The sequence below is a fragment of the Chrysochloris asiatica genome, unplaced genomic scaffold (assembly GCF_000296735.1).
Source record: "Chrysochloris asiatica unplaced genomic scaffold, ChrAsi1.0 scaffold00020, whole genome shotgun sequence".
Lineage (NCBI taxonomy): Eukaryota > Metazoa > Chordata > Mammalia > Afrosoricida > Chrysochloridae > Chrysochloris > Chrysochloris asiatica.
In genome coordinates, this window is record NW_006408538.1 from 8,669,142 (window position 1) to 8,680,560 (window position 11,419).

The window sequence follows — 11,419 nt, forward strand, 5'->3', positions numbered from 1 at the left end:
TACTTCTCTTCTCAAATTGTGTATGGAAATATAAAAACACAGAGTTCTGTGTTAAAAAATGATTAAGAGAGAAATAAATACCAAATCATATTAATAAAAGCAATTGTATTATTAACTTGTAATTATGTATTTCCATAGGAATTTATGTTAGGAAAATTAAGAGATATAGCACCTTGTTCGTGGAGTCTAAAAACACAGCTCTAAATAAGCATACATCTCTCATTCAAGTTGCTTTCTTATCCAAGTGGCTTCCTGAAATTGATTTGTTCTAAAATCTCTGAAGTAAATAAAAGCAAGTTTACTTACCAAACATTTCTTTAAGCAATCTGACAAGTGTTAATCACACTGAATTTATATGCTGTGATTCAGTTTGTTTTAACCTGTATTGGCATGAAAGGTGGGGTGGGGTACCGAGGAGTGCTCTGTTTTAAGACTATCCAACCTCTGATGGTAAAATTCCCCAAAAGTACTCACAGCTGACATGATGAGCTCGCCTCCCAGGTTCTGGATCTCAGCTTTCACTTGACTGCAGATTTTCAGTTGGTGAGAGTAGAACTTAATCTGTTCCAGATAGGCCAACAAGTCCTGTTTACATGATGGGTCTGGACACTATATATGCATAAAAGATAAAAATTGCAGTAACAAAATAAATAATAGGTAGATCAAGATGAGTAAATATTGTAATCTCAGATACCCTATACAAAAACTGGGTTTTCATGCAGTCCTATTTTTAGGATAACACTTTCCTCCACATAGAAATAGTATTGGAATGCTCTTTGGAAGGCATATTTCTGCAATTTCTATCCCGTTATATTTCAAGGAGCTCTGATAGTGTAGTGGTTACAAATCGGGCTGTGAACTGCAAGGTCAAAAGTTTGAAACTACCAGCTGTTCCGTGGGAGAACTCATAAAGGTTTCCTCTCACAAAGGTTTACAGCCTTGGGAACCCTGTACAGGGTCGCTATGAGTCGGAACTAACTCCACAGCACATAACCACTACCACAATTCAATGGATGTAAAAAAATTGTTTGAAACAAAACTTCATAGAATATGATGTGTTACTTTCCACATTAAATGTGGTAAGCTGTTGTTACAAGCAGTATGATTTTCATCTTATTGTAGATATACCAGGAGCAAAGAAACATACAGAGGAAATGTTTCAGAGACAAATGAACTATGAACTCATATCCATTGTGGAAGACAGCCTTCCACACTGTATTGTCTTTCCTAAGGAACGTTCTGTAGGACAGCTTTAAGTTTCATCATGATAACATGAAAAATACATGTGCTCAGACCTTAATCATTTTGCTCTTTCTCATATATATGAGTTATTACTAGTTAATTTTAGATACTCTCCTCCCCTTGTTTAATTTTACTAAAGAAAAATTCTAATATGAACATGAACACATGGATAGTGATTTATTTACAAAAAATATTCACTGTGGCATTACTTTTAATCATAAACTTTAATTAATCGAAATGCTTTAAAGTAGGAGAAAGAAAAAATAAAGTTTATCTAATAATACAACATTATATGGTGGTGGTGTGCTGTGGAGTTGGCTCCAACTCACAGCGACCCTGTATGGGGTTTTTGAGGCTGAAAATCTTTACAGGAGCAGAAAGTCTTGTGGTTCTCCGATAGAATGACTGGTAGTTTCAAACTGTAGACCTTCAGGTTAGCAACCCGACTTGTAACTATTATGCTACCATAGATCCTTATATAGCCATAGAAAATAATGTTATCAAGTGACATTTAAGGATGTAGGAAAACAAAATTACAAAATATTTATAAGAAAAAAATTAATATATAAATTGCATGTAATTAACTCAATATTGTTGTTAGGTGCCATCAAGTTAGTACCGACCCATAGCGACCTTATGCACAGCAGAATGAAACAATGCCCGATCTTAGGGCAACCTCACTACTGTTGCCATCCTGGAGTCCACTGATGCGGCCACTTGGCCAAACCATCACATTAGGGGTCTTCCTCTTTTTCTCTGACCCTCCACTTCACCAAACATGATATCCTTCTCTAGCGACTGGTCCCTCCTGACAATATGTCCGAAGTATAACTCAATATAGCTATGGAAAATATTTGTCATTAGGTGCCATCGAGTAGCACTGACTCATAGCGACCCTATGCACAGCACAATGAAACACTGCCCAAACCAGGGCCAACCTCATGTACTGTTGCCATGCTTATATATTTGTGTTTAAAATTAAGGGGAAATAGATGAAAATTAAAAAAGATAATAATGTGGTATAATCAATAGTTTTCATTCTATGGATAGTTTATACATTTCTAAATTAGTATCTATTACTTCTGTAATTATACAATTTTAGAAGATTTTTTTTACACTTGTATAAATGGAAATAAAAAGAAATAAAGACCAAAAAAATGTGTATTTCTGTTTTGCACAGTAATTAATAAGATTAATTATTATTGGAAATTTGATACAAACGTATCTCTTTAGACTAGCCAAATAGTATACAGTGTATGTAACTTCAGAATATATAATAATCAGAATATGTGCCCCTCGAGTCAATGTTAATATTCAAAACAGTTATTGTTATAGACTGAATTGCATCCCCCCAAAATGTGTTGAAATTCTAACATCTGTACCTGTAATTATGACCCTGTTTATAAATAATTTTCTTTTGTTATTCAAATTAACCAATACCAGATTATGATGTGTTCTAAATCTAATTACTTCTACATTATATTGAATAGAATAGATACAGACACACGCAGAAAGTGAAGTCAGATAAAAAGGACTGCCTCTCCACATTAAAGTTTGCCGGTAATTACCAGAACCTAAGAGAAAGGCCCATAGAAGTCTACTTCTGAGATCCTGATTTGGACTTTTAGCCTCCAGAACTGTGAGAGGAAAAATGCCCCTTCATTAAACCACCCACTTGGTATTTCTGATACAGTAGTACTAGCAAAAACATATCATGGCAAAAAAGATAATTCTTCTGTAGAAGATGCTAACAAGCTGCTACACAGGTATGGACAGGTGGATAAATTGTGCTGTGGACTGAACTGTGTCCTCCCCAAAATGTATGCTGATGTCTTCATCCCAATACCTGTGAACATGCCATAGTTTGGAAATAAGATCTTTGCAAATGTTATCAGATAAATTAAGATAAACTCATGCACGAGTAGGGTAGCTCTTAATTCAATGAGCGATACCTTATAAAAGAGGAGCAATGACGTAGATGGAACTTTAGAGGGAAGAATGCCAAAGAGAAAGGAGGTAGATATTTGTGTTCTGTTACAGCTTCAAGTTAAGGAACTCATGGGCTATCAATAACTTGTCTTGGGGAGACAAGAAAGGATCCTATCATTGGGCCTTCAGACAAAGAATAGCCTTGACAATATTTTAAATTCAAAATTTTACCATCTATAAATGTTACCAAAAAATTATTTCTTCCATTTTAGGCAATTATTGTTTTGTGGTAATTTGTCATGGTAGCCCTAAGATATCAGTACAGATAGACAGATACTTGATAGCTTAACAGAATAACAGCAAAGATTTTTCTAACGTTTTCAACAGGAAAATTAGAGTGATAGGATAATACCCACACAACTACAAAGGTAATATATATATATATAATATAATTACTTGTATTTTCACAGGTTTAATGATCTTTATATATGTTAACAGATATTTTGTGTTTCCTGAGAAGGAAAAAGGGGGAGAAAGCCTATTAATGGTATTAAAATGTGTTCATAGTCTGGCTTTGTGCCCACAATTCTGTTTCTATAGCAAACATGGAGAGCTGTGTGTAAAGAAAATATAACATTGTTTCTTTGTGTTTTAGCAGCTTTAACCAGGACATCCTATAGTTAGTGTTAGGAATGAATGTTTGGTTACTTTCCACTTTCCAGACTTTTCGTTGGACATGCCGTGGGTTTGTTGAGGCTCCAAACCGAGTTTAGTGTGTGGGCAGCGGGACCGAGGCTGCAGCATCTCAGGCTGAGGTGTTCTGCATTTGTTTTTTTTTTAAATCATGTATTTGCTTCAAAGTATTGTACTTGTCTCAATGGTAATGGTGTAAAAAAAAAAAACGGGAAAAAAAAGTATATATATAAAATTCAGATTTATGCATCAAAACATGCAGCCAACTATGAAAAAAATTGAAGATGTCCACCAACTCCTGTAGTGTTAATTAATCAAAGATGCACTCAAGATGCCTTGATTTGAATTGTGAAAGGTGGAAACAAAGAAGAATTACCAGATGGAAAATATGGCCTTGGTGATAGAAATGATGCTGGATATAAGAAGATAGAATTTCACAAGACCAACGACATATTGCAAATACCTTTTTCAACAACAGAAATTGTGACTATACAAGTAGACTTTGCCTGATGGAATACTCAGGAACCAAATTAACTACATCTGTGCAAAGAGACCATGAAGAAACTCAGTATCATCAGTCAGAACAAGGTCAGCGACAGATCAAACTGAAGTTGGAGTTCAAAACATTAAATCAAGTCCATGAGGACAAAAGTATGATCTTGAATATTATTATTTTTTTTTGTTGTTTCTTTCTTTCAACATTTTATTGTGAATGGAGTGAAGGTTTACAGAGTAGATCATCAGTTTTACTTTCAATAAATCATATACTTTGTTACATAACATGGTTGCAGTCCCCTCCATGTACCATCAGTTAACAGCATTTACCTCTATTCACTTTATTTATTTATTTATTTTTAATATTTTATTGTGACTTGTGTGATTGTCTACATGGGAGAACATCAGCTTTACATTCATTCCATCATCCATCATTTTGTTGGCATAGTTATCATCCTGTCCATGCATCCTTACCCAACCAAGGGGTGTACCCTGTAAACCTGCACGCCCCCCCACAGTCCTCAGCCAATTTCCATCTCCTGATCCCGAGCCCCCAGCCCCACCACCTCTTGATGTTGTCTTCTCTGCCTCCATCCCAGGCCTTACTGCCTCTCTGGGTAGGATTCTGCTCTTCGCTCTTCTCCATTGATGGTCCCAGGGTCCTCCGCTCCTAGACTGATAAATTAATCACTCCCCTCTTTGTTACAAAATGTCCATCTTTAGATTTCCAACCCTCACAATCAGTCCTGATAACAATTATTCACCATTGCATCACAAGAGACCCATCTATACTTCATTTCATCAGCCCTTCCTGGACAGGCTGGACACCACTCACTGCAGACTCTACCTTTCTCCACGTCCTCTGGATCTAGGTTTCCTCTTGAAAGCTTGTAAGCCAGTCACTTCTTGCCTTTGTATCTCTCCCCCCATTTTGGATAGCCAATGTCCAAGTTGCCCATCCCTGTTTACCCTTTGTGTGGAGGGGCTGGGTATAGTTCTTGCAGCAGGGACTTGTTTCCTCTTTTGAGCTACTGCATTTATAGGTGTAGGTCATGTTTATCAAATTGTATCAGATGACGCTTTTTTCCCTCTTCTTTCTTCTTAGGGTTGAGCTCTGTTTATCCAGTCATTGAAGTCCAGTCAAATGGGCATCATCTGCAAGTGTGGTGTTCTTACGTCTATTTGGCCTCTTTTTATCGGCTGGCCACCCTGCTCTCCACTCTAGATCTCTGTGGCTGTGTCATTGACTCTGAGCCCATGAGTCCCCAGATGTTGCCTCGCTACTGGCCGACCAGGTCTCCATCTGGGTTCACAGTAGTTTGCTGAACGATGTAGGGCTTAGCTCACCCCTTCGTTGATGTTCTTCGGCCACTTCCTCTTCTGGGTGACGTGCGTGGTTGTCAGTCAAAGTGTATATTTCCCTTGCGTCTTAGTCTTGGAAGAGAATTTGCACTGAGAGGATCTGACCACTTGCCTTGATGTCTCCTGGGCAAGCCACCTGTATGTTCTTGTGGTAACAGTCGGACTGCCCTTATTGTTTTGTATTTTTCCTGTAGGTCCTTCTTTTAAGAGGTATCTTCTGGTTTTAAATATTATTATTTTTTAAATTTTCATCAAACTTTTTATTTGAAACAAATTTTAGACATACAGATAAGTTCTACAAAGAGTGCAGAGAGCTCCCTTATGCCTCTCATCCAACTTCCCCTAAAGTCAACATGTAAAGTACACTGATCAAAACCTGGAAATTAACATTTGTACAATTGAATAATTAAACAAAGATCACATTCCATACATTTATCATGTAAGCTTGAGTGGTTCATTTAACTCTATTTTTACCTAGGTTCCTTTTTTTCTTTTTTTTTCTATTTTGTATGAACTTTTTGTTTGTTTGTTTAAAGTTTTTTGTGTGTGAATTAAGTAATAGTTTACATGGGAGAATATTACCTTTACATTCATCCTATCCTATTTTGTTTCACTGAAATTATTACAGCCCCCTCCACGCATCATCAAACAATCAAAGTGTACACACAGAAAACCTGACAAACTTTCCCCCACCCCCATCCTGGCCTTTAGCACACAGCCCCTCTCCCTCCCTGAGTCCAGAATCCCCAGCTTCTCCATCTCTCAATGTCATCATCTTTGCCTCCATAATCACTGTTTCTCTGGGTAGGGTCCCACACACCACTCCGCTCCCTTGATGGTTCCATCTCTGCTCCTGGACTGCAAGATCAACCACTCTCCTCCTTTTGTTACAAAACATCTACCTTTACATTTCTGAACCTTACAGTCAGTCCTGATAGCAATTATTCACTATTGTACCACAAGAGTCTTATCTCCATCTCCTTTCATCAGCTCCTTCCAGGCAGACTGGAAACAACTCAGTGGAGATTCTACCTTCACCCACACCCTCTGGAACTAGGTTCCCTCTTGAAAGCTTATAAGCCAGTCACTTCTTGTGTATGTAGTCCCCATTTTGGGTAGCCAATATCTAAGTTGCCCATCCCTATCAACTCTCTCTACTGAGGGGGTGGGTATGATCCTCACTGTAAAGATTTGTTCCTTCTTTTGTGTTACTACATCCATAAGTATAGATAAAGTTCACCAAATTGTAGCGGAATTTTCCCCCCTCTTCTTTCTATTTCTAGTTGAGTTCTGATCATCCAGCCATTGCAGCCAGGTCAAGTGGGTACTATCTGCAATTATGGATGCTCTTGTGCATCTCTCTTCACTTCCTATCAGCTGCATGCTTCACTCTCTGCACTAGACTTCTGTGGCCATGTCCCTGTTTCTGGGCCATGTCCCTGTTTCTGGGCCCAGGAGTCCCCAGGTCTTGCCTAACTGTTGGCCAACTAGGTCTCAACCCAGTTGACAAGAGTCTACTGAACATGGACAGACTTAGCTAACAACTTCATTGCTGTTTTTTCTCCACTTCCCCTTATCAGTTACCATCATGGTTACCAACAAGACCACATGCCTGCTCATGTATTTCCCTTGAGACTCAATCTTGGAAGGAGGTTTGCCCTGAGGGGACCCAACTGCTTGCCTTGATGGCTCTAGGAAAACAATTTGCTTGTTCTTGTAGTAGTCAATCAGACTGTCACTAGTTTTTTGCATTTTTCCTTCCGGTCTTCCTTTAAAGAAGTATTTTCTGTTCTTCTAGCCATTCCAGGCTGGTCTGCTTGTACTTTCAAGTGGAAATTTCCCACTTTAGAATATTCTGGAAAGGGATCAGGATTCTAGCTATGCTCTTATGCAGTGCAGAGGCTCCACAATAAAGCTCCTTCACTGGGCAAGTTCTAGTCCCATTTTAGGTATTCCAATCAGTTATATGCTTAAGAAGGACTTACAAGCTTTCTATCGTAACGTTTCTGGCTATTCCTTTCTCTCCCCATCAAGTGTCTATTTTACAATAGTAGGCAATGGAAACCAAGATTCAAAAGACAGCCAAGCATCTTTTCCCCTCTTTTACCCATTCAAACCATGCCTCAATCCCACTATCCCAGAGCCCTGCTGTTCCAAGGTTGTGTATACATCATTATTTACCCCATCCCAATTAACCCATGCAAATCTCCATAACTGTTCTCCCATCTGCCTTGTAATTCCATTACTCGCCCCCTTCTTGTGTATTGTCCCCCAGCCCCCAAACAATCCTGTGACTATTCCCTACCCTGTGCTCCACCTTGCCCTCTCTCCCCCCCACCTCTACAACCCAGTAACCAATGAAGAATGTTTTCCCCTTTTAATATGGGGACTTTTCTTAATCGTTTACAATAATGGTCCTATGCAGTATTTCTCCTTTTGTGACTGACTAAATTCACTCAACATAATGTCTCAAGATTCATTCATGTTATGTGGTGGCTTGCAGCTTCCAGCTTATTCTTCAAAGTAGCATAATATTCCATTGTGTGTATGTACCACAGTTTATCCATTCTTCAGTTGATGGGCACTTTGGCTGTCTCCATCTTTTTGCTATTATAAATAGTGCTGCTGTGAACATTGGTGTGCACATATCTACTCATGTTATGGCTCATTTTTCGTGTGGGTAAATACCAACTAGAGGAATTGCTGGATCATAAGGTATTTCTATTTCTAACCTTCTGAGGAATAACCATATTGCTTTCCAGAGGTTGGGCCATTTTGCAATCCCACCAGCAATGCAGGAGTGTCCCAGTCTCTCCACATCCTCACCAGCACTTATTGTCCTCTACTTTTTGTTCTTCACTGTTATTGCTGGTGTGAGATGATATCTCATTGTTGTTTTGATTTTCATCTTTCTAATAGCTAGAGATTGTGAACCTATCTTCATATGTTGGTTGGCTGCCTGAATCTCCTCCTTAGTGAAGTGTCTCTTCATATCTTGTTCCCATGTTTTAATTGGGTTATTTGTCTTTTTCTTGTAGAGGTGGTGTAGTTTCCTATATATTTCAGAAATTAGTCTCTTGTCTTATGTGTCATCGCAAAATATTTTTTCCCATTCTATAGGTTTCATTTTTACTCTTCTGGTGAACACTTTTGATGCATGTAAGTTTTTAATTTTTATTATGTCCCACTCATCTATTTTGTCTATTTTTGCTTGTGTAGTTTTCAAAATGTTTAGTAGTCTGTGTGTGTTCTGTATTAGAGCCCTCACATTTGTCCCTATTTCTTCATTGATGGCCTTTATAATTCTCAGATTCACATAGAGGTCTTTAATCATGCTGAGTTGGTTTTTGTATAAGGCATGAGGTAAAGGTCTTGTTTCAATCTTTTGCATAGCACTTTCCAGCTCTGCCAGCACCATCTGTTGAAAATATTATCTCCTTCCCATGCAATATACCTAGGCACTTTGTCAAAAATCAGCTGGCTGTATGTGGATGGGTTAATTTCTGGATTCTTGATTCTGTTCCACTGATCATTGCATCTTTCATTGTACAGTACCAAATTATTTTGACCAATGTAGTATGTAGTGAATTTTGAAATCAGGGAGTGAGAGGCTTCCAACTTAACTGTTCTTATTAAGCAGTGCTTTGCTTATCCTAGGTCTCTTTCCTTTCCATATAAAGTTTGCAATTGTTTTTTTCATCTCTTTGAAGAATGTCATTGGAATCTGAATTGGGATTGCATTATATGTGTGATTTGCTTTGGGTAGTATTGACATTTACACAATGTTAAGTCTTCCTATCGAGGAGCATGGTATGTTCTTCCACTTTTGTTAAGTCTGTTTTGGTTCCTTGTAGTAGTGTTTTGTAGTTTTCTTTGTATAAGTCCTTTGTTTTTCTGGTTACATTTATTCCTAGATATTTAATCCTTTGGGCGGCTATTATAAATGGTATTGTTTTCCTAATGTCCTTTTCAGTGCTGTTGGTATTGGTAGAGGAATCCAACTGATTTTTGTATGTTGATCTTATATCCTGCCACTTTGCTGAATCTTCCAATGAAGTCTAGTAGCATTTTGACTAAGTTTTTGGGATTTTCTATGTATAGAATCATATCGTCTGCAAACAGAGAGTTTTATTCCTCTTTGCTAATTTGGATGCCTTTAATTTCCTTGTCTTATGGTATAGCTCTTGCTAAGACATCCTGCACTATATTGAATAGGATTGGTGACAAAAGACATCCTTGTCTGTTTCCTATTTAAAGAGGGAAGGCTTTCACAGTTTCTCTCCATATAGGCTGTTCTTTTTGTGGGTTTTGTATATAAGCTCTTAATTATGTTGAGGAATTTCCCTTCAATTCCTACTTTGTTGAGTGTTTTTACATAAAATGGATGTTGGATTTTGTCAAATGCCTTTTCTGCATCAATTGATATGATCATATGGTTCATTTCTCTTTTCTCATTTATATGGTGGACTACATTTTCTAATGTTGAACCATCTTTGCATACCTGATATTAATCCCACTTGGTTATGCTATATTTTTCTTTTGATATGCTAGGATTCTGTTGGCTAGGATGTTGTTGAGAATTTTTGCATATATGTTCATGAGGGATATAGGTCTATAATTGTCTTTTCTTTATTAATGATGTCCTTCCCTGGTTTTTGTATGAGACTTATGTTATGCTTGCTCCATAAAATGTATTAGGAAGCTTTCCATCCTCTTCTATATTCTTTAATAATTTGAGTAGAATTGGTGACGGCTCTTCCCTGAATATTTGGTAGAACTCACTAGTGAAGCTATCTGTGCTTGGACTTCTTTTGGTTGGGAGTTTTTTGATGACCAGATCAATTTCTTCTTTTGTTATCAATCCGTTCAAGTATTCTACTTCACTCTGTGTAAATTTAGGTAGGGTGTGTTTTCTTTAAAATGTAGCCATCTCTTGTAATTTTCCAAATTTGTTGGAGTACAATTCTTCATGGTATTATGTTATTATCCTTTTGATTCCTTTGGTTCTGTTGTGACATTGCCTGTGTGGTTTCTAATGTGTGTTATTTCTGTCTTCTCTCTCTTTTCTTTTGTTATGTTTGCCAATGGCTTGTCAATTTTATTACTCCTTTCAAAGAACAAGCTTTTTGTCCTAGTAATTCTTTCTATAGTTTTTCTGTTTTCTATCTCATTTATTTCTGCTCTAGTCTTTATTATTTCTTTGATTGCTCCTCTAACACTTTCCTGACTTCTTCATTGTTTTCCTCTACCCCTCTGTGGAGCGTTTGAATTTGTCTCCATAACTTTTTTCTGAATTCCTTCTTAGGCAGATCCAAAACCTGCTCATCTTCTAATGGGAAGTCTATGTCTGCCTCCAGCTCATTTGTCTCAGTTATTCTTTTCTGTTTTTTGGACATGTGCTGAGATCTTTTCTTGTTTTTTTTTCTTGGACATTTTCAGTAGTTAGATGCATTTTCCATGATTAAATGAATGTATGTTGGTATATTGTTAATCTTACTGAGTGTCTCCTGGTGGATGAGATCTGGAGATAGGGTTCCCTTTTCACGTGTAATGCTTAGCAGCTGGTATTGGCTCCTGTCCAGATGGTGTGATATTATGGCATATATTTATCGTGGACTGTATGTCCACAATAGCTGTCTCTTCTTGGTTAACATAGGAAGAGAAAGGTCCTATGTCCAGAAAAAAAAAAAAAAAAAAA

General features: G+C 37.5%; 1 protein-coding gene across 1 annotated transcript in view; it reads right to left on the minus strand.

Annotated features, from left to right (window-relative positions):
• CTNNA3 (catenin (cadherin-associated protein), alpha 3) overlaps nt 1–11,419 on the minus strand; it is a 2,468,838-nt gene that overhangs the window by 84,073 nt on the left and 2,373,346 nt on the right. The window contains exon 16 of the mRNA XM_006835815.1: nt 475–609. Coding sequence (XP_006835878.1) covers nt 475–609 — 135 coding nt within the window. The remainder of the gene's footprint in view (nt 1–474; nt 610–11,419) is intronic.